Source organism: Phyllobates terribilis, unplaced genomic scaffold (genome assembly GCF_046119375.1).
Source record: "Phyllobates terribilis strain yellow unplaced genomic scaffold, ASM4611937v1 Scaffold_7__3_contigs__length_470593459, whole genome shotgun sequence".
Classification (NCBI taxonomy): domain Eukaryota; kingdom Metazoa; phylum Chordata; class Amphibia; order Anura; family Dendrobatidae; genus Phyllobates; species Phyllobates terribilis.
In genome coordinates this window covers 245,019,688-245,047,208 of record NW_027362767.1, presented here as the reverse complement: position 1 = coordinate 245,047,208, position 27,521 = coordinate 245,019,688, and the positions used below count along the sequence as shown (strand labels likewise).

The 27,521-nt window shown below is 44.3% G+C and overlaps 1 protein-coding gene across 8 annotated transcripts in view; it reads left to right on the top strand.

Moving 5' to 3' along the window:
- Window positions 1-23,727, top strand: part of LOC141154343 (uncharacterized) — a 49,182-nt gene extending 25,455 nt beyond the window's left edge. For 2 of the 8 annotated variants that reach the window (XR_012247428.1, XM_073640086.1), the window contains exons 2-4: window positions 4,768-5,872; window positions 13,047-13,530; window positions 22,993-23,727. Coding sequence is in view for 7 of the 8 variants with exons in the window: in XM_073640086.1 (XP_073496187.1) it covers window positions 4,768-5,360 (593 nt within the window). In the remaining variant the exon portion in view is untranslated. Of the gene's footprint in view, window positions 1-27; window positions 5,873-13,046; window positions 13,531-22,992 lie in introns of all 8 variants that reach the window. The other 6 variants (XM_073640088.1, XM_073640089.1, XM_073640092.1 and 3 more) reach the window with 6 other exon arrangements.
- Window positions 23,728-27,521: the final 3,794 nt, after the last annotated feature.

Genomic DNA, 27,521 nt, shown 5'->3' with positions numbered 1-27,521 from the left:
ACAACCTCCATGGACACCGTACTTCAGATCGTCAAAGGAAGCTTTCTCCCCATTCCTGCTGGAGATCCAGAAACCACATGAGGCGTCTTAGATCTCGGTCCTCGAGATGGTGCTCTCCATCATCAACTAAAATATCAAGCACATTTGCGAGCCCCGACTGCCTATCTCGTCGATCCCGCTAACAGGGAGACAGATGCGAGACAAGGACATCCTCTTCCTGCCAGGTATAGTCGTCGGCATCCGTTGTCCCGCCAATTATGTCTTTCCAGAATGGTGCCAGAGTTCCTCCATCCGTCGGAGTCCCTCCTCCAGATGCAGACACAGGTGAGAGTGAGTTGAGGGGAACAGGTAAAAGAAATAATGATTTAGTCACCACCCTTAAGTGGACCAATTATATTCGCCAAGTAAATGATCTAATACTAGCACACTAACACTCCTCTAGCTAGTGTGCATAAAGATGCTTTTTTTCTGTGGGATAAGCCTATTAGGATCCCATGTAGACGAGGAAACCAAGAACAAAATATGGAATAACGAGTACTTAGACATATGGTCACTAATATCTGTGGATCGACATACAATAGATAAAGATAGGAGACCAGTTGACAGACCTTTTGATAGGTACAAACAAAAGGTTGATAAAACAATGAACAATTGGCTGCAAGCTTTTGCTGTGTTTGGTTGCATTATGGGCCAGAAGCATCCGGATTGCTGTTCTGAATTATTCATATACCAAGATATGATATACTATTCCTACAAAGCCCACGGCGGTTCCGCCTGGTGGCACTACGACGAAGAGTTCCGGCAGCGACTGGCCCTGCAACCACAAATAGATTGGGGGTAAAAGCAACCGATGTTTGGTTATGACTTATGTTGTCCCAAAAGCAGCTGCCCTTTTCATCAGCGGCTACTGGCTATTCCGCAACAGCAGGCCAAAATTCAGTGGTCGTACGTAGACTCGGAGCATGCTGGTTGTTTAATGAAGGACACTGCGCTCTTTAACAATGGCATTTTAGGGGCTTCGGCACAGCAGCGGTTAGTGGGAGTGGCATTTCATTTTAGGTTATTGAATTGGAAAGATGTCACGAAAACCTTCATTATTAGACAAGCCTTGAAAGGATGGAAAAGGTCTCAGCCAAGTAAGGAATGTAGACACCCCATTTCACTAAGTTTGTAAAGTCGCATCATATCCCTCACGACATTAACATGCCATTCCGAATTTGAGTCAACACTCCTATCTGTCGCTTGTGGGATCGCCTTTTTCGGGGCGTTACGTATCAGTGAATTAGTCTCTTGGTCAAAGAAAAGTACAAGCGGAGTATTAATTTGTCAAGATGTGGTGATTGCCAATAATGTTATATGTCTCAGGATACGTAAGTGTAAATCGGATCCATCCGGCAGGGTACCTGGGCACTACTGCACACTACAGACGATACAGTCTGTCCAGTTAAACTAGTGAATAATTACTTAGCTGTCGAAGGCCAAGGTAGTTTTTTCTTAGCCCACATCGACGGCTCTGCACTTACAAGGTACCAGTTTCAAGCAATATTTCAAAAGTGTTTAACCGCAGCAGGGGCCCACCCCAAAGAATACGGGACACACTCATTCCGCATAGGTGCCGCTACAGAGGTGGCAAGAGCAGGAGTGACAAACAGAAGTTCAGAGAATGTCCAAGCCCCCCTTTAGAGCATATGGCGTGGGGGCTTCATGGGATTGCTTTACCAACTCCCCCTGTTTACTAAAGCCTAGTCTAGTTAGGGTTTAGTCTTGGTATGTCCCTTTAGTTCTCTCAGTAGTGGGCTTCTATTCCATCTACCACACCTCCCCCCTTCCTTTGCTAGGTAATGACTAATGGTACTTACCTTTTGTAGATTGGTTTCTTAGTCTTCAGGTGCCAGGCAGAAATGAGCTACAGGAACCTGATTGGCGGACAGATTTCGGCGCAAAGCAAAAGAGCCTTTTTAAGGCCGGCATTCGTGTCAGGGGACTCACAACTGCCGGGATTCTGAAGAAACAGCTGCTGTTTTGGGAGAAAAGTCAGCTGGTAACTGCTCGGGTCTGTTCCAGCATTTAGATATAGTGCTTGAAGCCTATAGGAACTTTGGAGGGTCTGCGTGGTGCACGTATGATGAAATGTTTCGTCAGAAGATGGCGGTGCATCCCTTAATGAAATGGGGCCAAAAGATGTTGGCCTGTGGATCAGTCTTATGATACCGCATCGTGCGGTAGCACCTAGGCAGACACAAGGGCAAAGTTTGTTTCGTAAAGGAGTCTGCTTTGCCTTTAACGAAGGTCAATGCAAATGGCTCAACAACTGTCGGTATAAACACGAGTGTTCATTTTGCAGGTTCCCACACCCCGTAGTTAAGTGTTTCAAAAAGGCAAATCAGTCGGGACAGCAACCTGGTGCAAAAGATATGCTTTCAAAAACCGTTGACTCCAGTGAGGCTAAAAAACATGCGTCACTGGTTAGAAATGTATCCCGACAGGGTGACAGCGGACCTCATTCATAAGGGCTTTGAGGATGGATTTTTTGTACCTGAGTTTACAGGTTCCGGTTGTACCTGGGTTGATAACTTGCAGTCAGTTAATCTAAATTTAGAGGTGGTACGAGACAAAATTGCAAAAGAGGTTTCTGAAGGGAGGGTGGAAGGTCTTTTGTTGCCCCCCCCTTTCAAGAATTTCAGACTATCACCTTTGGGTCCGGTAGCCAAAAAGGAAGCCGGTAGCTTCCTCCTTATTCGTCATTTGTCATACCCAGCAGGCTATTCACTTAATGATTCGGTGGATAAATCCATGGCCCCGGTATCTTATGCGTCCTTTGACAGTGCTGTTTAATTTGTCGTTTCGGTCAAGGCCAAGGCTGATATTAAATCAGCATTTCGATTGTTGCCAGTTTGCCGGCAAGCTTTAATTCGCTGGGTTTCCAATTTGATGGTAAATTTTATTTTGATAAGGCACTACCAATGGGTTTTACTTTATCTTGTTTTTATTTTGAATGATTTTCTTCTTTTCTTAATTGGGCTGTATCTTATGACTTCAAGGTTGGTGGATCTGTCCATTATTTGGATGACTTTTTATTGGTAGGCAATGCCAGTTCGGACGACTGTTTTAACTTTGTTGAATAATTTTATTTCCCTGACGAATCATTTTGGAATTCCATTGGCAAGGGAGAAGACGGTGTTACCTTGCACATCTTTGGTGTTCCTGGGTATTCTTTATAGATTCTGAGTGATTGGAATTTAGATTGCCGGAGGAGAAGTTGTCTAAAATGATCATGGCTAGTTCTAGATTGTTGTCACTGAACGAGACTAGGCTGAAGGATTTGCAATAGTTGCTAGGTCTTAGTTTTTGTGTCACGGGTTGTTCCAATGGGCAGAATATTTTCCAAGATACTGTATATGGCTATGAAGGGGTTGAGGTCACCGGGGTCACATATTCATTTGTCAAAACCTCTGAAGGAAGATTTTTTGGGATTTACATTGGTTTGCGGAACAGTGGAAGAAATCTTGGGTGGATAGTGGGTTAACTAGCAACATAACCCTGTTGGAATTATTTCCGGTAGTTTGGTGTTATGGGGCCAGTTTTTCGGGAACAAGAAATTTGTTATCTACTCTGATAACATGGGTGTTGTTTTTTTCTATTAATTGCTTGACCTCCAAGTCTGAGATGGTAGTTAAACTTTTGCGACATTTAGTCTTGGTTTGTTTGCGTTTTAACATTTTGATTAAAGCGAAGCATGTTCATGGTAAGTTTAATCAGATTGCTGATTCTCTCTCCCGTCAGCAGATGGACACATTCCATTTGTTGGTTCCAGCAGCCGACGGAGAAGGGCTAAAGTGTCCGGCTCACCTATGGAATTTAGTCTGGGACTAGCTGAAGGTTTTTTGAAGAAGTCTGTGACTGCGAAGACTTGGAAGGCTTATTCGTCTGCTTGGCTGAATTGGTGTCTTTTCTGTAGTGGCAATAAGGTCAGCGTGAGTGCGTATGATTTTGAGATTGCCATAGAATTTGTGGTCGATTTATTTAGGCAAGATTTGTCATACAGCCATATAGTTAAGGTGTTAGCTGGTGTTTAATTTTTTTCAAAAATGGTATAATTGTGTTCCTTTTGAATTGCTTATTCCGGTCAAGCAGATGATGAAAGGGTACCGGAGGGGTAAATGTGTTGTGGACAACCGTCGTCCCATATCTTTTTCTTTGGTTCAGCGGTTAGTGCAGGCGAGCAAGTCAGTATGTTCTTCCCCTTAACGAGACTCAATTGTTTAGTATGGTGTTTATCATTGCCTTTTTCGGAGCATTTAGGATTGGTGAGTTGGTTGCTCATAGTAAGTGTCTACTGTCCAATCTTTTATTCCATGATGTGGAAGAATCTGTGGGAGTTTTTCGGGTTAGGCATTCTAAGACTGATCAGTTATTCAAAGGTGCTGTGTTTCGTTTGCGCTGTTTGTTTGATTCTACTTTTTGTCCGTTTTGTTGTATTAAGCAGTATCTGGTTATCAGACCGGTTTCTTGTGGCTCCTTTTTTCTTCATTCGGACGGTTCACCCTGACTATATACCAATTCAATAAGATTCTGAGGGATTGTTTGTCATTGTTAGGTTTAGATCAGTTAAAAATCACATCACATTCCTTTAGGATTGGGGCGGCGATGGAGGCATCCAAATTGGGCTTGAGTGAAGGCATAATTGAGGGCATTGTGAGATGGGGTTCTAATTGCTATCATTCTTATGCCAGACCTAACTTGTCCTTTTGATTGTTTGTTTTTCAGGTTCCAAGCGATTGGTGGTCTGGATTATTGGCCATTCATTTATTTTTTGGGCCCATGGACGAGCAGCGGGTCGGTGTTATGGTGTTAATCTTAATCTGAATTCCAGTTTATATCAATTGTATTGGTACGGCGTAAGAGGTTTACAATGGTTTAATTTGGGAGAGGTGCTCCAGGATCGGATGCAAGGTTGGGAGGCTCCGGATATTTTGCATCTACATTTGGGGGGCAATGATGTCGCCAGAATGCCAATGCTTTCTTTGCTGGGATTCATGCAGAGGAGTTTTTTGAATTTTAGAAGCTTATTTCCCCTTTGCATTTTGTGCTTCTCGGAGATAGTACCTTGCCTCATTTGGTCCAGCAAAAAGTTGCGTTTTATGGATAAAATTCGCAAATGGCTTAATCGAAATATGGCAAAGTTCTTGCTTTCGATTGGAGGAGTCTCATACAGGCATAAGAACCTGGAGGGTTTCGAGGTAGGCCTGTATAGGAACGATGGTGTGCATCTCTCAGAAATTGGGATGGATATATTTAATACGGGTTTGGCCAGTTTGATTGAGGAGGCTGCGGTGGTTTGGAGGGCCAAGCTTGCTTAAGGCATGCTTGACAGGTGGGTTCTCGCCTATGCTGCGTGGAGACTGGATGGTTTTTAGTGTCTATGGAGTAATGAATTTTATTGTCATTATTGGTTTAATATATTTAATATTTGAGTAACCATTAATAAATACCGCAGCCTTTTATCTGCACACTATGTGTCGCGTTTCAGTTTAGTTGGTAACTTGGGAATTGTTGTGGGGGGTTGGTGCCTGCCATCCCATGTCCAAGTCCCCCTTTAGAGCATATAGCGTGGGGGCTTCATGGGATTGCAGCACCAACTCCGCTTCTATTCCATCCCCCCCCCCTTACTTTGCTAGGTATTGACTAATGGTACTTACCTTTTGTAGATTGGTTTCTTAGTCTTCAGGTGCCAGGCAGAAATGAGCTACAGGAACCTGATTGGCGGACAGATTTTGGAGCGAAGCAGAAGAGCCTTTTTAAGCCCGGCATTCCTGTCAGGGGACTCACAACTGCCGGGATTCTGAAGAAACAGCTGCCCGCCCGCCCTCCCGTAAGTTATAATGTCGTCGTGGTATTTATTAGATGGTTCTCGCCCAGCTATCCTGGGTGGAGACTGGATGGCTTTTAGTGTCTATGGAGTAATGAATTTTATTGTTATTTATTGGTTTAATATATTTAATATTTGAGTAACCATTAATAAATACCGCAGCCTTTTATCTGCACACTACAAGTGCTTCTCACTAAATTAGAATATCATCAAAAATGTAATTTATTTCAGTTCTTCAATACAAAAAGTGAAACTCATATATTATATAGAGTCATTACAGACAGAGTGATCTATTTCAAGTGTTTATTTCTGTTAATGTTGATGATTAAGTCATTATCTCAGTAAATTAGAATACTTTATATCAACCGCTTGAAAAATGTTTTTAAAATCTGAAATGTTGTCCTATTGAAATGTATGTTCAGTAAATGCCCTCAATACTTGGTCGGGGCTCCTTGTGCATCAATTACTGCATCAATGCGGCAATGTGGCATGGAGGCGATCAGCCTGTGGCACTGCTGAGGTGTTATGGAAGCCCAGGTGGCTTTGATAGCAGCCTTCAGCTCGTCTACATTGTGGGGTCTGGGGTCTCTCATCTTCCTCTTGACAATACCCCATAGATTCTCTATAATAGATTCTCTATGGGGTTAAGGTCAGGCGAGTTTGCTGCCAATCAAGCACAGTGATACTGTTGTGTGTAAACCAGGTATTGGTACTTTTGGCAGTGTGGACAGGGGCCAAGTCCTGCTGGAGAATGACATTGCCATCTCCAAAAAGCTTGTCGGCAGAGGGAAGCATGAAGTGCTCTAAAATCTCCTGGTAGACGGCTGCGCTGACTTTGGTCTTGATAAAACACAGTGGACCTACACCAGCAGATGACATGGCTCCCCAAACCATCGCTGATTGTGGAAACTTCACACTAGACCTCCAGCAGCTTGGATTGTGGCCTCTCCACTCTTCCTCCAGACTCTGGGACCTTGATTTCCAAATGAAATGCAAAATTTACTTTCATCTGAAAACACCACCTTGGACCATTGAGCAACAGTCCAGGTCTTTTTCTCCTTGGCCCAGGTAAGACGCTTCTGGCGTTGTCTATTGGTCATGAGTGGCTTGACACAAGGAATGCGACACTTGTAGCCCATGTCCTGGATACGTCTGTGTGTGGTGGCTCTTGAAGCAATGACTCCAGCAGCAGTCCACTCCTTGTGAATCTCCCCCAAATTTTTGAATGACCTTTTCTTAACAATCCTTTCAAGGCTGTGATTACCCCGGTTGCTTGTGCACCTTTTTCTACCACACTTTTTCCTTCCACACAATTTCCATTAATATGCTTGGGTACAGCACTCTGTGAACAGCCAGCTTCTTTAGAAATGACCTTTTGTGGCTTACCCTCCTTGTGGAGTGTGTCAATGACTGCCTTCTGGACATCTGTCAAGTCAGCAGTTTTCTCCAGGATTGTGCAGCCTACTGAAACAGACCAAGGGACCTTTTTAAATGCATCAGAAGCCTTTGCCAAGTGTTTTTTGTTAATTATTCTAATTTACTGAGATAATGACTTTTGTGTTTTTATTGGCTGTAAGCCATAATCATCACCAATAACAGAAATAAACACTGTTTGTAATGACTCTATATAATATATGAGTTTCACTTTTTGAATTGAAGAACTGAAATAAATTAACTATTTGATGATATTCTAATTTAGTGAGAAGCACTTGTATCAGTTTAGTTGGGAATGTTGTGAGGGGTGGGGGGGTTTGGTGCCTGCCATCCCATAGGTCGCTGGCGCTCTGCTTGCTTTGGGAGATACATAAGACCAGACTTGTTAATTTAAGGTTGTTTATTTTCTTCCAGATGTCGTCAAGCCAACGCTAGGACATATACATATATGTATATATATATATATATATATATATATATATATATACATATATATATATATATATATATATATATATATATATATATATATATATATATATATATATATATATATATATATATATATTGGGCAGCCCAGAGGGCTGAATGCCACCCAGGTGGGAAAAACTTGGGTTTTAAGGGAATCACATTGAATTGGAGAGTTATAAGAGGTTTAAGGTGGCCACAGGTATTCCTGGAAGTGATAGACATCGCAAGAGGTCCGGTGTTGTTGGTCTTCCATGCCGGGGGCAAGGACCTTTGCTCTTACAAGATTGCAGAGCTATTTACGAGGATGAGATCGGATATAGCGCGTTTCAAAGTATTTTTTTTATTTATTTATATTGGTTTGGTCTGAGATGGTGCCACGATCGGTTTGGTAAGGCGCCCGAGACGGAATGGCTATTGAAAGATCTAGGCAAACAATTAATGCATGCATGTCAAAATTCGTAAGAGAAAGAGGTGGATTGGCGATACGCCATTGGCAATTAGAGGGAGATAATGCAAACATGCTAAGGTCAGATGTAGTGCACCTTACTGAAATTGGAAGTGATATATTCTTGTCCGGGTTTACAAGATGGAATCGAAGAAGAACTCCTGATGATGGGTGGGGGTCAGAATCCTGTGTAGGAATACACATGATCCTCTGTGGCCTTAAGATGAGAAACAAAGGACACATGGAGAAGTTACTGCTCATGAGCTGACTTGCCTGTGATTATATCACAGGGCATTGGGCGACAAGCGCGTTGACAACTTAAGTGCCTTTCTTAAAGCTAAATGAAGGAAATAGGTAATAAAGCTGTGACCGACTTTCATTCATCAAGTTGTACATTGTTTTTTTTTTTTTATCGTCAGAAGGGGTGGTGGGTCGATGCAGTAGAGTAGCTACCGAGGGGGCGGTGGCCCCGGGCCCAGAACTCTGAGGGGGCCCACCCGGAGCTACACTACTGTAACTGTATCGACGTGTGCAGCACCAGATACAGTTACACTCTGGCCTGGGGCAGAGCAGAGAGACTCTATGTTCCTGCACTGCCCGGGCCGGGGCCCCCGGTGCCAGCATAAGGTCCCCCCCCCGCCCATCACCGCAAGCTCAGTGATGAGAGAGGGAGCGCGACGCTCCCTCTCCCATCAGTCCCCTCTGCGTCTGGCATCATCACTTGGAGCTCGGCCTGCTGTGCTGAAGATGTGCGGGCCGGGCATTCGGAGCAGCGAGGGAACCAGGAGGAGAGGTGAGTATTGTGTTTATTTATTTATTTTTCCTATGGGGGGGGGTGGGGGTTATGCTACAGACTGTGCCTATGGGGGGATTATACTATAGACTTTGCTTATGGGGGCTGATTATACTACAGACTCTGCCTATGGGGGGGGGGTTATACTACAGACTCTGCCTATGGGGGGGATTATACTATATACTCTGCCTATGAGGGGGTTATACTATATACTCTGCTATGAGGGGATTATGCTACAGACTCTGCCTATGGGGAGTGCATTATACTATATGAAGGCTTTTTATACAGTGTGGGGATTACAGATAGGATCACACAGTGTGGGAGATAATGTGGGGTCTTTGCACAGTGTGGGGGCCATCATACAGTGTGGGAGATAATGTGGGGTCTTTGCACAGTGTGGGGGCCATCATACAGTGTTGGAGCCATCATTTTGCAGGCTACTAAGGGGTCTGTATACTGTGTGGGGGGTACTATACAGTGAGGGGGCATTATGCTGTACATAGGGGAGACTCAGGACATTATTAAATGTTAAGTGGGCACTTATTGTTACAGGGGAACTCGGGTTATTGTGACTGTCAAAGGGGCACACAGAGGGCATTATTACTTTCTAGGGGGCAAAATGTGGACACTGTTTTCTAGGGCACTTGCACATAGCATTACTATATTCTAGAGGTTTGCTTTACCATCTAGAGCAGGGTTCCCCAACTCCAGTCCTCAAGGCCCACCAACAGGCCATGTTTTCAGGATTTCCTTAGTATTGCTCAGGTGATAATTGTATCACCTGTGTAATAGTAAGGAAATCCTGAAAACATGATCGGTTGGTGGGCCTTGAGGACTGGAGTTGGGGAATCCTGATCTAGAGGACACATCGTACCACACAGCAGGTGCAGTAATAGAGACACGGCAGCAACGGCTCAGTATTTGATTATCAGCAGGATGAGGGATTTGTGCAGATTGGGATGGGGCTGGAAATGTAAGGAGTCAAATGTGTTGTGATCTCTGCAGATGAGTCCTGGATGGAGAAGTTGTTGCGTCGGTCTGGGCCAGATGGAAAAGATGGGGAAAAGTGAACAATTTAATCAGAAAGAACGTCAGCTGTAAGTTACTATATACAGTACAGACCAAAAGTTTGGACACACCTTCTCATTTAAAGATTTTTCTGTATTTTCATGACTATGAAAATTGTACATCACACTGATGGCATCAAAACTATGAATTAACACATGTGGAATTATATATTTAACAAAAAAGTGTGAAACAACTGAAAATATGTCTTATATTCTAGGTTCTTCAAAGTAGCCATCTTTTGCTTTGATGACTGCTTTGCACACTCTTGGCATTCTCTTGATGAGCTTCAAGAGGTAGTCACTGGAAATGGTTTTCCAACAATCTTGAAGGAGTTCCCAGAGATGCTTAGCACTTGTTGGCCCTTTTGCCTTCACTCTGCGGTCCAGCTCACCCCAAACCATCTCGATTGGGTTCAGGTCTGGTGACTGTGGAGGCCAGGTCATCTGGCGTAGCACCCCATCACTCTCCTTCTTGGTCAAATAGCCCTTACACAGCCTGGAGGTGTGTTTGGGTCATTGTCCTGTTGAAAAGTAAATGGTGGTCCAACTAAACGCAAACCGGATGGAATAGCATGCCGCTGCAAGATGCTGTGGTAGCCATGCTGGTTCAGTATGCCTTCAATTTTGAATAAATCCCCAACAGTGTCACCAGCAAAGCACCCCCACACCATCACACCTCCTCCTCCATGCTTCACGGTGGGAACCAGGCATGTAGAGTTCATCTGTTCACCTTTTCTGCGTTGCACAAAGACACGGTGGTTGGAACCAAAGATCTCAAATTTAGACTCATCAGACCAAAGCACAGATTTCCACTGGTCTAATGTCCATTCCTTGTGTTCTTTAGCCCAAACAAGTCTCTTTTGCTTGTTGCCTGTCCTTAGCAGTGGTTTCCTAGCCGCTATTTTACCATGGAGGCCGGCTGCACAAAGTCTCCTCTTAACAGTTGTTGTAGAGATGTGTCTGCTGCTAGAACTCAGTGTGGCATTGACCTGGTCTCTAATCTGAGTTGCTGTTAACCTGCGATTTCTGAGGCTGGTGACTCGGATAAACTTATCCTCAGAAGCAGAGGTGACTCTTGGTCTTCCTTTCCTGGGGCGGTCCTCATGTGAGCCAGTTTCTTTGTAGCGCTTGATGGTTTTTGCAACTGCACTTGGGGACACTTTCAAAGTTTGCCCAATTTTTCGCACTGACTGACCTTCATTTCTTAAAGTAATGATGGCCACTCGTTTTTCTTTACTTAGCTGCTTTTTTCTTGCCATAATACAAATTCTAACAGTCTATTCAGTAGAACTATCAGCTGTGTATCCACCAGACTTCTGCACAACACAACTGATGGTCCCAACCCCATTTATAAGGCAAGAAATCCCACTTATTAAACCTGACAGGGCACACCTGTGAAGTGAAAACCATTTCCGGTGACTACCTCTTGAAGCTCATCAAGAGAATGCCAAGAGTGTGCAAAGCAGTCATCAAAGCAAAAGGTGGCTACTTTGAAGAACCTAGAATATAAGACATATTTTCAGTTGTTTCACACTTTTTTGTTAAGTATATAATTCCACATGTGTTAATTTATAGTTTTGATGCCTTCAATGTGAATGTACAATTTTCATAGTCATGAAAATACAGAAAATGTTTTAAATGAGAAGGTGTGTCCAAACTTTTGGTCTGTACTGTATAAATGTGCTGTGATCTCTTATATGTTCTGCAGGACTAGTATCTACCACTATATGGTCACCATATGGAGGTAATGTCAGTGCTGTTCTTTGTATAGAGAATTATTTTCAGTAACAGCGCCGTCATCTGCTGAGGTTTTCCTACATCCACTATCTGGGTGCGCCACCATAGCGGTAATCAGGTTTACCTGGTTAGGGGCCCACTCAGAAGTTTTGCCCCCCCCCCCCTGAACCAAAACCCCAGGTACGCCTCTGGGTTGATGCATGCCCTGGCGCTTGGCTAAGGGGTCCACACAGTCTGTAAATCTAAGAGAAATGATTGAATAGCAATTCCCCATTTTTCTTATTGGGTTTATAGTGATCTTTAATCTAGGCATTTATAATCTTCTGATTATTATAACCCTTGAGGCCGAATTCAGAAGTCTGTGACCCAGGGATGAACTGACCGACCGCAGGTCTCCTGACCCAAACTCCACAGCCACATAAGCATATATGAAGCTGTTGAGTTTGGGTCAGGAGACCAGTGTCTGATCCAGACATGATGGTCCTTACTTGGACCGTATTTCACAAACTTCTGAATTCGGCCTTACAGCAGAGACTTGGGTCCTGGCTCTTCTACTACGGCAGCACACGTAGGGAACTCCCAGTGCTGCGAAACAAGACCCATGTTTGGAGTAGGCCTTATGTGTTGCATATAGGGCAGCTGTGGGGAATTTCTTTCCCTTTTCCCATCCTGCTCCATGTTTGTATTGGCTCATTACCTTATAGGGGTTGTTCGGTCTAAATTGAGAAGTCCGGATTCTGAGCCGGGAACGGTGGTGATGCATGCGTTATACACACTCCCGGGCAGAAGCCGTCTAGTGACCGCAACCTCTCTCCATACACTTGTATTGGCCGAGGCCAACCCCACTAGATGCCCGCGTCACTAGATGGCGCACAACATTGCTCGATGCAAGTGTATGGAGCGAGGCTGTGCACACTAGATGGTTTCTACCCGGGAGTATGTATATTGCATGCATCTCCACTGTTTCCAGCTCAGAAACCGGCAAATCCTCGCAGCGCACAGTATGTGCTCTGGGGGATTCATAAGTCTGCAGTTGTTCCCTTTAAGGAAATAACTTGTGATGCAATTCCATAAGACATACAGTATAGTTAGACTTGTATATGTAAGGGAGTCTGTCAGCTTCTTTCTGCCCATTAAACCTCTACACCCTCGGCAGGTAGGGGACTATAAATTTATCTTTGAGAGGGGTATAATAGCCAAAAAAAACCCTAATTTTTGTTTCCTGCACAGAATGTGATTCCCGGACCGGCCAGGGGTCTCCTGACCCAAACTCAACAGCTCCAGATATGAGACTGCCTCCTAATACACATCAGCATCCTGCTAGTGCCAGTATTATTGTGGATCCCAAGGGCCCGGATGACGTTATCGAAGGAGCACGGTCTCCTTCTCCCTCTGTGTCCCCTAGTTCGACACGGCATAGCCCTCGTCGTTCAAGTGGAAGATGCAGGAGGCGTTCTAGGCGTGCTTCAAGGGCATCAACCTTCTTTAGAAGACAACGCTCATGCTCCTCTGGTCGTAGTCGCTGTTACAGGTCCTCTAGGAGGCGCTCCTCCTCTTCGTCAGAAAGGGCTTCAAGCACCTTGGGATCTTCTGGTGGTTGGTCAAGAAGACATGCAGAGAGACGGGAGCCTAGTCCTCATTCTAGGGCTGCAAGTCGGGCCTCTTCCCACGTGGCCAGTGGTGGTGTTCCGGTACCTTTCTTCTTCTCCAGCGGGTGAGTGTCAACACACTGTGGAATGGGTGGTGGGACCGGGTGATTCTTAATTTCAGACCCTTAAGGCTTTAGCGGATGATCTAACCGCGCAAGATTCATTATTATCCTTACCCCAGACGCAAAAGGATGATCAACTAAAACCTCAGCCTAACATATACACACGTGGTCAAAATTGTTGGTACCCCTCGTTTAATGAAAGAAAAACCCACAATGGTCACAGAAATAACTTGAATCTGACAAAAGTAATAAATTAAAAATCTATGAAAATAAACAAATGAAAGTCAGACATTGCTTTTCTGCTTCCACAGAATTAAAAAAAAAATTAAACTCATGAAATCGGCCTGGACAGAAATGATGGTTCTTCTTAACTTAATATTTTGCTGAGCAACCTTTTGAGGCAATCACTGCAATCAAATTTTTTCATCAATATAGCTGCGTAAGGGCTTGTTTTTTGTGGGACGAGTTGTACTTTTGAACGACACCATTGATTTTACCCTATAATGTACAGGAAAACAGGAAAAAATTCTAGTGCAGTACAATTCCACAATTGTGTTTTTTTTTTTTTTTTTTTTTTTTTACCATGTTCACTAAATGCTAAAACTGACCTGGCAATATGATTCTCAAGGTCAGTTCGAGTTCGCAGATACCAAACATGTATAGGTTCTTTTTAATTTCGAGATTTGGGTGGGGCTGGGTGAGGGCTTACTTTTTGCACGCAGAGCTAATATTTTTATTGATACCATTTTGGGGTACATACGATGTTCTGATCGCCTGTTATTGCAATATTGCGGCGACCAAAACAACCTAATTCTGGTTTCTTCTTTTTTTTTTTTCTTTTCTCTTCTTACGCTGTTTACTGATCGGATTAATTCTGTTTATATTTTGATTGGGCATTTCTGAATATATACTGTATATAGTATAGACCATAAGTTTGGACACACCTTCTCATTTAAAGATTTTTCTGTATTTTCATGACTATGAAAATTGTACATTCACACTTGTTTCACACTTTTTTGTTAAGTATATTATTCCACATGTGTTAATTCATAGTTTTGATGCCTTCAGTGTGAATGCACAATTTTCATAGTCATGAAAATACAGAAAAATCTTTAAATGAGAAGGTGTGTCCAAACTTTTGGTCTGTACTGTATATATATCTCTATCACTGCTCAAAAAAATAAAGGGAACACTCAAATAACACATCCTAGATCTGAATGAATGAAATATTCTCATTGAATACTTTGTTCTGTACAAAGTTGAATGTGCTGACAACAAAATCACACAAAAATCATTAATGGAAATCAAATGTATTAACCAATGGAGGCCTGGATTTGGGAGTCACCCCCAAAATTAAAGTGGAAAAACACACTACAGGCTGATCCAACTTTGATGTAATGTCCTTAAAACAAGTCAAAATGAGTCTCAGTATCGTGTGTGGCCTCCACGTGCCCGTATGACCTCCCTACAACGCCTGGGCATGCTCCTGATGAGGTTGCGGATGGTCTCCTGTGGGATCTCCTCCCAGACCTGGACTAAAGCATCCGCCAACTCCTGGACAGTCTGTGGTGCAACGTGACGTTGGTGGATGGAGCGAGACATGATGTCCAGATGTGCTCAATCAGATTCAGGTCTGGGGAACGGGCGGGCCAGTCCATAGCTTCAATGCCTTCATCTTGCAGGAACTGCTGACACACTCCAGCCACATGAGGTCTGGCATTGTCCTACATTAGGAGGAACCCAGGGCCAACCGCACCAGCATATGGTCTCACAAGGGGTCTGAGGATCTCATCTCGGTACCTAATGGCAGTCAGGCTGCCTCTGGCGAGCACATGGAGGGCTGTGCGGCCCTCCAAAGAAATGCCACCCCACACCATTACTGACCCACTGCCAAACCGGTCATGCTGAAGGATGTTGCAGGCAGATCGCTCTCCACAGCATCTCCAGACTCTGCTACGTCTGTCACATGTGCTCAGTGTGAACCTGCTTTCATCTGTGAAGAGCACAGGGCGCCAGTGGCGACTTTGCCAATCCTATTGTGTTCTGTGGCAAATGCCCAGCATCCTGCACCGTGTTGGGCTGTGAGCACAACCCCCATCTGTGGACGTTGGGTCCTCATACAACCCTCATGGAGTCGGTTTCTAACCGTTTGTCCAGACACATGCACATTTGTGGCCTGCTGGAGGTCATTTTGCAGGGCTCTGGCAGTGCTCCTCCTGTTCCTCCTTGCACAAAGGCGGAGGTAGCAGTCCTGCTGCTGGGTTGTTGCCCTCCTACGGCCCCCTCCACGTCTCCTGGTGTACTGGCCTGTCTCCTGGTAGCGCCTCCAGCCTCTGGACACTACGCTGACAGACACAGCAAACCTTCTTGCCACAGCTCGCATTGATGTGCCATCCTGGATGAGCTGCACTACCTCAGCAACTTCTGTGGGTTGTAGAGTCGGCCTCATACTACCACGAGTGTGAAAGCACAACCAACATTCAAAAGTGACCAAAACATCAGCCAGAAAGCATTGGTACTGAGATGTGGTCTGTGGTCCCCACCTGCAGAACCACTCCTTTATTGAGTGGGTCTTGATAACTGCCAATAATTTCTATCTATTGTCTATTCCAGGGGTCCTCAAACTTTTTAAACAGGGGGCCAGTTCACTGTCCCTCAGACCATTGGAGGGCCGGAATATAATTTTTAAGAAAAAACTATGAACAAATTCCTATGCACACTGCACATATCTTATTTTGAAGTAAAAAAACAATACAGGAACAAATACAATATTTAAAATGAAGAACAAGTAAAGTTAAATCAACCGGTATTTCAATAGGCAGCATAGGTCCCCAATAGGCAGGTAAATGTCCCCAATAGGCAGATAAATGTCCTCAATAGGCAGCATAGGTCCTCAATAGGCAGCGTAGGTCCTCAATAGGCAGCGTAGGTCCTCAATAGGCAGCATATGTCCCCAATAGGCAGGTAAATGTCCCCAATAGGCAGCATAGGTCCTCGATGGGCAGGTAAATGTTCCCAATAGGCAGGTAAATGTCCCCAATAGGCAGCATAGGTCCTCAATAGGCAGCATAGGTCCTCAATGGGCAGGTAAATGTCCTCAATAGGCAGCATAGGTCCTCAATGGGCAGGTAAATGTCCCCAATAGGCAGCATAGGTCCTCAATAGGCAGACTGTTTCCCCCTTATAATGCCCTATGCAGGTTGTCCCCTCCCCCCTTATAATGCCCCATGCAGGATGTCACCACCGATATAATGCCCCATGCAGGATGTCCCTTTCTCCCACCATATAATGCCCCATGCAGGATGTCCCTTTCTCCCACCATATAATGCCCCATGCAAGATATCACTCCGCTGTCTTTATAATGGCCCATGCAAGATGTCACCCCCCCATATAATGGCCCATGCAGGATGTCACCCCCCCATATAATGGCCCATGCAGGATGTCACCCCCCCATATAATGGTCCATGCAGGATATCACTCCCCTGTCTTTATAATGCCCCATTCAGGATGTCACCCCCCCCATATAATGCCCCATGCAGAATGTCACCCCCCATATAATGCCCCATGCAGGATATCACTCCCCTGTCTTTATAATACCCCATGCAGGATGTCACCCCCCCATATAATGGCCCATGCAGGATGTCACCCCCCCCATATAATGGCCCATGCAGGATGTCACCCCCCCATATAATGCCCCATGCAGGATATCACTCCCCCATATAATGCCCCATGCAGGATATCACTCCCCTCTCTTTATAATGCCCCATGCAGCATGTCACTCCCCCATATAATGCCCCATGCAGGATGTCACCCCCCCCCCATATTATGCCCTATGCAGGATGTCACCCCTAATATTATGCCCCATGCAGGATGTCACCCCTAATATAATGCCCCATGCAAGATGTCACCCCTAATATTATGCCCCATGCCTCCATACATTAAAAAAAGATAAAAAAAAAATACTCACCTCACTTCTCACCTGCTGCCGCTGCTCAGGTCTGGACTCCAGCGTTGCGGCGTCTTCACGCTCTGCGCAGCCTGTGACGGCTCAATGGAGGGCGCGGTGGAAAGACGTCACCGCACCCTCTGACCTGAGACGTCACTGGGAGCGCGCACCAGGAAGACAGCGTATCTGCAGAGGCACGGGGAGAGGTAAGTATCCGGCTGCTGGGGCCCTGAGCAAGCGGGAGGGAGCGGGCGCTGACACCACTCTCCTCCGCCCACAGCCCGGCGGGCCGGATAAAAATCCTCCGCGGGCCGCATGTGGCCCGCGGGCCGTAGTTTGAGGACTCCTGGTCTATTCCATTTGTACAACAGCATGTGAAATTGATTGTCAATCAGTGTTGCTTCCTAAGTGGACAGTTTGATTTCACAGAAGTTTGATTTACTTGGAGTTATATTCTGTTGTTTAAGTGTTCCCTTTTTTTTCTTGAGCAGTGTATAAAAATATATATAAAAAAAGATGATATATATATATATAATTTTTTTTTGCTTGCTTCCATAGTCCCCTTAGGAGACTAGAAGCTGCGATCTTCAGATCACTTGTGCCACCCATAGCAGGGCTTCAGCCTTGCTATGTGTTGCAGAAATGATCATCTGCTATGACCACCTGCCAGTGGGTGGTGCTCATAGCAGCTTTGTAGTGACAAAAACGGGGGTCTCCTGCAGACCTCCGGTTGTCATGCCAACCCATTGGCGCCCCGCAATCATGTGACATGGGCGTTGATGGGCGGAGTTAGTGACGCGCTTCTGCCGCGTGCATGTTAAATGCCAGTGCCATACACGTTTAACATGTTAACAGCCGTGGGTGGATCGCGATTCCACCCATGGCTGTTAGGGGCACATGATCAGATTAGCTGTCATGTGCCTGAAAAGATGCGGGCTCCAGGAGGGAGGGAGGGAGGCGACCTATGACGTATAGATACGTCATAGGTCTTAAAGGGGTTTATATATATATATATATATATATATATATATATATATATATATATAATATTATTGCCCAGAATTAATTTCAGCCTATTGGTTTGGCTTTTCACAACAGTCACGGTCTCTCATGTGGCCCCTCGGGAAATTTATTTGCTCACCCTTCACCTAATACATCATTCGTCTCAACCAAAATTGGCATTGATGATGGCATTTCGCCTCTGGATACATCAGTGCCGTACATCTCTTTTGACAAGGCAGTTGGCCTAGTCAGGGAGGCCAGACCTGGTGCAATTTTAGCTAAATGTGACATTGAACCCACCTTCAACTACTCCTGGTTCATCCTGTTACCACCTTCTGGGCTATTTTGTTGAAGACCATTATCATGATTCTTGCCTTCCTGTGGGTTGCTCCTCGTCGTGCCACTACATCATCTCTTCAGCTCCTTTTTGGAGTGGGTGGTGCAATCTGAAACCAGATCCATGAAGGTCTCCCATTATTTGGATTCTTTTCTTTTTGTGTTCCCAGCTGCATCAGGAGAATGTTATATCTTTTGGATACCTTCAAGCCTTTGACGGTATTCCCATGTCCCATGGTAAAACTGAAGGCCCTGCATCCTTTACTAGCTATCTTGGGAATCGAAGTAGATACTAAATCCATGGTTTTTCACCTGCCATCAGAAAAACAAAATGTATAAACTTCAACACTTCATTAACAGTTTTTGCAATGTTTGTAAGGTTACCTTACGCCGAATGCAGTCGCTTGTGGGTTTAATACCCTTCATGTACAGAGTTATACTCATGAGCAGAGTATTTTAAAGTCCCTTGTCTTTGTCCACTAAGGGAGCAAAACGCCATAGAATCAGGATCACTCTTTCCTTAAAGAAGTTGTCCACTACTTTTACATTGATGACCTATCCTTAAAATAGGTCATCAATGTCTGATCAGCCGGGGTCCGACATCCGGCACCCCCGCCGATCAGCTGTTATTGGTGGCAGAAGTACTCACTTGTGGAACTGGCCATCTTGATAGTGGCTGCTGCAGGGTACTACACATCCGCATCCTATTGGTTTGAATAGGAGGCGGTTGTGCAGTACCAAAGCTTGCCAATTACTAGAAGACTGAGCAGCTCGGCAAGTGAGTACTGGCGGCCACCAACACCGATAACAGATGAACGGCGGGAGTGCCTGGTGTCGGACCTCAGATGATCAGACATTGATGACCTATCCTAAGGATGGGTCATCAATGTAAAGGTAGTGGACAACCTCTTTAAGAGTTGTAAACAGACTGCGGCCCGCATATTATCACATGAATCCAGAAGAGAGGGATTAAACCCCCATCTCCACAGCGACTTGTCTACTCAAAACAAACATGAAAATAGGAAAACAGCTGAGCATAATGGCATGATAAACTTTATTTCATAAATAATTCATTTAAAAATTAATGTATCACATCAACAGTTTAAGATTTAAATACAAACTAGGACATGCGGACAAATAGCCCCTTGTTTTTTCGTTGTTACATGCAGACCTCTATAGAGAGATAATCTCAAGGGTCATAGGGAGTACTTGTGCAGGGACAAAGGGGTAAATACATAATCAAATAGCTTAGAGTCAATAATATTGAATAATAGCGCCCACTCTGACCAGATACTGCATTATATGTCACTCACCCAGTATAGAGAAGCCCAGCAAATAAGAGGAACCGCACAGGGACAGGACACATGCAAGGAAGAACCTCGACGCTCGTTTCGCCGGTAACTCTTGGCTTTTTCGAGAGGCATGTGTAAAGGTCCAGGACCTTTAAATACGCCCACCGCAAGTCACATGTTTTGTCACCACCCCTGTGTGCGCGCCCCGGCCGTCATGACGTCGGCGCGCAATCGGAAGGGTGGGTGTGCCTCCCTTACGAAATCCCTTTGGGTCCCGCGGACCCACGGTAGATTCCTTTCCATGCGGCCACTATGCCGCCTGCGCCAATGTCCTGCGCAGCAATTCGTTCACGTCCTCTGATGGTTCTCGTCATTTCAAGATCCGCAATTATATTTCTTGCGGGACAACCCATGTGGTATATTACGCCACATGTGGTTGCCATCTGATTTATATAGGACTTACCACAAGAGAGCTAAGAATCAGGGTTCGCGAACATGTGCGGGACATTGGGGCAGCTCGGACTGTGGTCGACCCCCGTGAGCTCAATACTCTGCCGCGTCACTTCAAGGCAGTCCATAATTGTGATCCCCGGACGCTGAAGTTTTGCGGCATTGATGTTATACATTTGGGCTCGCGGGGTGGAAATGGCAAACAACTTCTGGCCCAAAAAGAGGCCAGATTATTATTGAGTGGGGTCATCCTTATAGCCTATGTGATATTTGGCTTAATGTATGATGAGAAGGTGTCACGCTTCTAAATTGTCTGTAGCTACACTTTGGGGGATGGGATCCTTTGGAGTGGCCTTGTCCATTATATACTTATCTTTCTCTATGTCCAATTTTGCGTGCAGACGTGGTGCGCATGCGCCCGGTCTCTCCCACGCTGTGGTCGCGCTCGGCTGTCAATATGCCTTCAGCGCGCCGCCGGGAATGGTATCCACCCACCCTTCCGGTTGTGCACCAACGTCATGATGGCCGGGGCGCGCACACAGGGGTGGTGACAGCCGCAGCGCATGCGCCATTCGGCATCTGCCGCGCGGTGGCCATATTGGTTAGTCACATGACAAAACATGTGACTTGCGGTGGGCGTATTTAAAGGTCCTGGAAGCAATATTACACATGCCTCTTGAAAAAGCCAAGAGTTACCGGCAAAACGCACATCAAGGTTCTTCCTTGCATGTGTCCTGTCCCTGTGCGGTTCCTCTTATTTGCTGGGCTTCTCTATACTGGGTGAGTGACATATAATGCAGTATCTGGTCAGAGTGGGCGCTATTATTCAATATTATTGACTCTAAGCTATTTGATTATGTATTTACCCCTTTGTCCCTGCACAAGTACTCCCTATGACCCTTGAGATTATCTCTCTATAGAGGTCTGCATGTAACAACGAAAAAACAAGGGGCTATTTGTCCGCATGTCCTAGTTTGTATTTAAATCTTAAACTGTTGATGTGATACATTAATTTTTAAATGAATTATTTATGAAATAAAGTTTATCATGCCATTATACTCAGCTGTTCTCCTATTTTCACCTCTTTAAGAGCTGACCTTTTAATCTGGAGACAATTCTTGTCATTATACAATGGTCATATTTGGATTGTGAGGTATCCAACAATAAGATTTCTTTATACACTGATGCTTCTGAATCAGTGGGTTTTGGGGCTCTCCTCGTGCCAAAATGGTGCCACGTGGAATGGCCTCTTAAATGGATAGCGTCGGGCCTATATAAAAATTTGACTATTAGAATTATTTCCTATTGTGGCAGTCGTTGAGCTCCGGTATAAAGAATTCTCAAAGAAAAATATGTTTTTGGACAGATAACTTAAGTGTGGTCCATGGTATGAATCACTTTTCCTCTTCATCACCCCCAGTTCTAGGTCTGTTGCACCACTTAGTCCTTTGCTTGGAAAATAACATTTGGTTTAGGACACGGCATGTGCCATTTGTTGATAACGTCATTGCTGATGCTCTGTCTCGTCTCCTTTTTCATTCCCTTTGGGTTGTGCAGAAAGGCAATGATCCAAAACACTCCAGCAAGTCCACCTCTGAATGGCTTAAGAAAAAAACAAAATAAAGACTTTGGAGTGGCCTAGTCAAAGTCCTGACCTTAATCCTATTGAGATGTTGTGGCATGACCTTAAAAAGGCAGTTCATGCTCGGAAACCCTCCAATGTGGCTGAATTACAACAATTTTGCAAAGAGGAGTAGCCAAAATTCCTCCAGATCCTTGTAAGAGACTCATTGACAGTTATCATTTGTAGTTGTTGCTGCTAAGGGCGGCCCAACCAGTTATTCGAGTTAGTGAACAATCAATTTTTCACACAGGGCCCTGTAGGTTTGGATTTCTTTTTCCCTTAATAATAAAGACCTTCATGTAAAAACTGCATTTTGTGTTTACTTGTGTTATGTTTGTCTTAAATGTTTCAGATCACAAAACAAATTGAAATTAGTGTGACAAACATGCAAAAGAATAAGAAATCAGGAAGGGGCAAACACTTTTTCACACCACCTGGAATTATTGCGAAGAGTATAGGTTCCTGCCAAATATACAGCGATGACAGAGCCATTCAGGAGATTGCATTGCAATATTTACTTCAACTCCCTAATCTTTCCGTTTCATCTCCTGTAGTCAAAAGGAGTTTGGCTGGAATAGCATTTCATTTCAAGTTGTGGTTCCCCTCTCTCAAAATTTAAATCCCTTTTCTGACACTGTCTCATAGTCATTTTTTTGACTCCTTTATTTAGAATTGTGGCTGCCTCGTAGGCAGCTAGGACAGACCTTCCAGATTCCAACATCCCTCGCATAGGTTGCTGGCTTTCAGCTTGTTTTTACAGATATAACTGCCCAGACCTATTGCATTGTTATCCTAATATGATTTCTGTTTCTCAGGTTTTAAAAGACCCAGCATATGGATCCTGGGCCATTCCTATGTCTTTTGTGCTGCACAGAGGGCTAAAGACCGACTTGGAGGCAAGAATTTGGGTTTCCGTGGTGTGGAGGTCTCATGGAGGAGTATCAAGGGCTTGAGATGGACTCGAGTCTTCTCGGAAGTAGTAAACATAAGTAGACAGTCAGCTGGTCCCACCATTCTGGTCCTGGTAATGTAAAGTTGGCAGATCTCCTTACATTGATGCGTATTGACCTCGCCCACTTCTCACCCTTTTTCTCTGAACTTAGGATAGTTTGGTCAGAGATAATTTCTCGGGCTGCTTGGAAAGACTCCAGCAATGCGGTTTCCATAGAAAATACACGTAGAACTGTAAATACTCGTATGGCCCAATACGTACGCTATCACTCGGGGGTCCTTGTTAGGCATCTCCAGCTCGAGGATGACAACAGGCATTTGATGATGCAGGATGGTGTACACCTTACTGATATTGGATTAGACATTTTCCTATCAGGCTTACAAGATGGCCTTGAACAATAGCTCTGCTTGTTGGGTGGGGGTCGGAACCCATTGTAGACCCTGGGCCCCTCCTTGGCATTCGTAATGGAAAATCTGGCTACAGAGTGGACTTGCACACTGGGATCGGTGCTGGCATATCCCTTCTGGCCTCCAAGCAGTTGATTGCTATGTTTGTTATAACTAGATTTTAAATAAAGCTTTGACTGATTTCCACCCAACATATCCAGGTGTCTGATAATGAGGCATTTTGTTTGTTATCCCCTTAGTATATAATTCCACAGTTTTCTCAGGACTGGTCTATTCGATTCTCTGCTTTTTCCCTTAATTTGTGCTCCTCATTCTTGGAGCTCATCTCTAAAAAGAAGATGGGCAGATTGCATCTCAGCCATCACTTTTCTAAACTATCAATACTAGGTGAACTTAAGCTTTCCTCAATTTTTTTGTTTTTGCAATTTGCCTTGGGCGAATCCAGCAAAATAGCAGTTGGCAAGTGGTTAAAATAGAAATCATGAAATTGCAGAACCTAATCAGCACTGGATTGGCCAAAGAAGACGGAGAGGAGCTATGCAGCAGGACAGGTGAGGACTGGGCGAGTATAACATTTATTTATTTTTTTTCCTATGTTTATTATGTTAATGGGTCTGAGATATCAGAGCATAATGATGCACATTTTAAGCCCATCAAATACATTTGTTGCTGAAGTTTCATTCCACCAGATGCGTTCATTCTAGGATCCTAGTTCATCCTATCATAGTGATACTATGTCAGCATAAATAAGTAAATGGCCTCTCTCTCCTATATATCATTTAACAAGTGGTTTCTTTGATTTAAGGGGGTTGTCTAATGCAGACACGTTATCCCATACTGTATACAGTTAGGTCCATATATATTTGGACAGAGACAACATTTTTCTAATTTTGGTTCTAGACATTACCACAATGAATTTTAAACAAAACAATTCAGATGCAGTTGAAGTTCAGACTTTCAGCTTTCATTTGAGGGTGTCCACATTACAATTGGATGAAGGGTTTAGGAGTTTCAGCTCCTTAACATGTGCCACCCTGTTTTTAAAGGGACCAAACGTAATTGGACAGTTGACTCCAAGGCTATTTCATGGACAGGTGTGGGCAATCCCTTCGTTATGTCATTCTCAATTAAGCAGATAAAAGGCCTGGAGTTGATTTGAGGTGTGGTGCTTGCATTTGGAAGGTTTTGCTGTGAAGTAAACATGCGGTCAAAGGAGCTCTCCATATAGGTGAAACAAGCCATCCTTAAGCTGCAAAAACAGAAAAAACCCATCCGAGAAATTTGTTAGAACCCTCCTGTTTGTTTTGTTTCCATCTTGTGTTTTGCGGTCACGTGACCATCTGCCTATATATTCCAGCTCCGCCTTTCTGGCTTTGCTGGACTTCAGTGTTGTTTTGACTGTCTCTCTAGCCAGGTGCTTTTATGCCTATCTATCTCTAGTTCTCTTGGTCCTCTGGGACCTCTAGTACTTTTGTCAGTTTATCTTTTGCTCTGCAACAACTTCTGTTAGGAGGTGTCCCATTTTTGTCCCAGTCCTTAGTTCTTTTAGGGACCCCTCCCTTTCTCTATAGGTCTCCGTTCAGACTAGCCGAGGACGAAGGCGGGTCTGTTCACAAGGAACAGGTTGCCCGCTACAACGTAGGGACTCAGCTTAGACTTACTGTAGGGACAGCTCTCCCCTTCTTTCCTTAGCCTATGTAGCAGATCATAACAGTAAGTCCAGCCCAAACTAAAACTTTAAGGAAAGAAATCCGGGGATCAGTATGGTTTCTGTTCAAGATTTGCCTCAACGCCTGCAGGGATTGTCTCTGGAGGTGTCCGAGCTCCGGCAACACGTGAGTAGCTGTCCTGGAGCGCATTTTGTGGAACCGAAGGTAGGACTGCCTGATATTTTTTATGGTAAACAACAAGATTTTTTTTCCTTTAAAAATGCTTGTTTATTATATTTTCGTTTGAGACCAAGGTCCTCTGGGAATGAATCACGGCGCATTGGGTTTATCATGTCACTTTTGCGAAAGGAACCACAGGGGTGGGCCTTTTCTCTCCAACCTAATGATCCGTGTTTTAGGTCAGTGGAGGATTTTTTTTCTGCTATGGGGCTATTGTATGACGATCCTGATCGAGTCTCATCTGCTGAGACAGAACTGAGGCGTTTGAATCAGGGGTCAGGTGATGTTGAAAATTATTGTACACACTTCAGAAGGTGGTCCTCAGAAGTGAAATGGAATGATTCGGCGTTAAAATGTTTTTTTCTTGCTGGTATAAGTGAAAGGGTTAAGGATCTGCTGATTGCATTTCCTGCACCTGAGACCTTGCAGGAAGCCATGCAATTAGCTATACGTGTGGACAGGAGACTGCGTGCCAGGGTTAATGATGAAAAAATTCCTGCAATGGCAGCTCCTAGTCCCCAGAGGGTCGGCTCGGACGGCGGAGAACCGATGGAGGTTGGGGCAATGTCACTCCGCTCTCTGGAAAGAGACCGCAGGTTTTCCAAGGGATTGTGTTTTTATTGTGGTAAAACTGACCATTTGATTAAGAACTGTGAGCTTCGTTTAAGTAAAGAAAAAAAAAAAGGTCAGTTACGCCCGTATTGCTTGTTTGAGCTCTAAGGGAGTATTTCTTTCAGAGAGTACCTCATTGCAGGAAGATTTGATTGAATGTCAGGTATTTGTGGATTGTGGTTCAGCACTTAATGTGATTGATAAGGGGTTTTTGGAAAAATTTAAATTGGAATCCAAACCTTTGTCATCACCTATTTCTGTGATTGCAATTGATAACACTCCTTTGAAATGTATTACTCACAAGGTTGCTGCATGTCCCCTCACTATCAATGGCATTCATCAAGAAAATTTGGATTTGGTGGTATTAAATAATTTACCCTCTCCTGTCTTTTTAGGTTTGCCTTGGTTAAAACTGCACAATCCTTTACTGGACTGGTCTACTAATGAGTTAAATCTTGGAGTCCTAAGTGCTATGATAAATGTTGTAATGGTCGCATTGCGGCTGTGGAAAAAGGGGAATTACCTGTACCTATTCAGGATTTTTGGAAGGTTTTTTCTGAGGAGGAGTCGCAAGTTTTACCTCCTCATAGGGACTATGATTGCACCATTGAGTTTGTTCCTGGAGCTACTCTTCCCAAAAGTCGCTTATTTAATCTGACTATCCCTGAAAGAAAGGCCTTGGAGGAGTACATAGAGACTAGCCTGGCTGCTGGTCACATTAGACCTTCTAAGTCGCCTGTGGCTGTTGGATTTTTCTTTATTAAAAAAAGGACGGTGGTTTACTTCCATGCCTTGACTTTCGTGAAATTAATAAGATTACTGTACGCAATTCCTACCCATTGCCGTTAATTGCTGACTTGTTTAACCAGTTAGTGGGGGGCCAAGTGGTTCTCTAAACTTGATCTCCGGGGGGCATACAATTTGTTACGAATGAAGGAGGGTGATGAATGGAAAACTGCTTTTAACACTCCGGTAGGTCATTTTGAGAACCTGGTGATGCCTTTTGGTCTTACCAATGCACCCGCGTTTTTTCAGAACCTTATTAATGACATCCTGAGACCTTTGATTGGTAAGAATGTGGTTGTGTATTTGGATGACATTCTGATTTATTCACCAGATCTGGAGTCCCATTGGCAGAGCGTGCGTGAGGTGTTGCAGTTATTGAGTGATAATTCACTTTTTGCTAAGCTGGAGAAATGTGAGTTTGCTGTGCAGAGAATTAGTTTTTTGGGCTACATTATCTCCAGCGAGGGCTTTGAGATGGACCCGGTGAAGATTCAGGCTGTGCAGGAATGGCCTAGGCCTATTGGTTTGAAATCTATACAGAGATTTTTGGGTTTCGCCAATTATTACAGGAAATTCATTAAGAATTTTTCTATAATTGTTAAGCCGCTGACCGATCTCACCAGGAAAGGTGCGAATTCGGTCCAGTGGACTACTGAGGCCATTGAAGCTTTTGTGTATCTCAAGGAGATGTTCAGTTC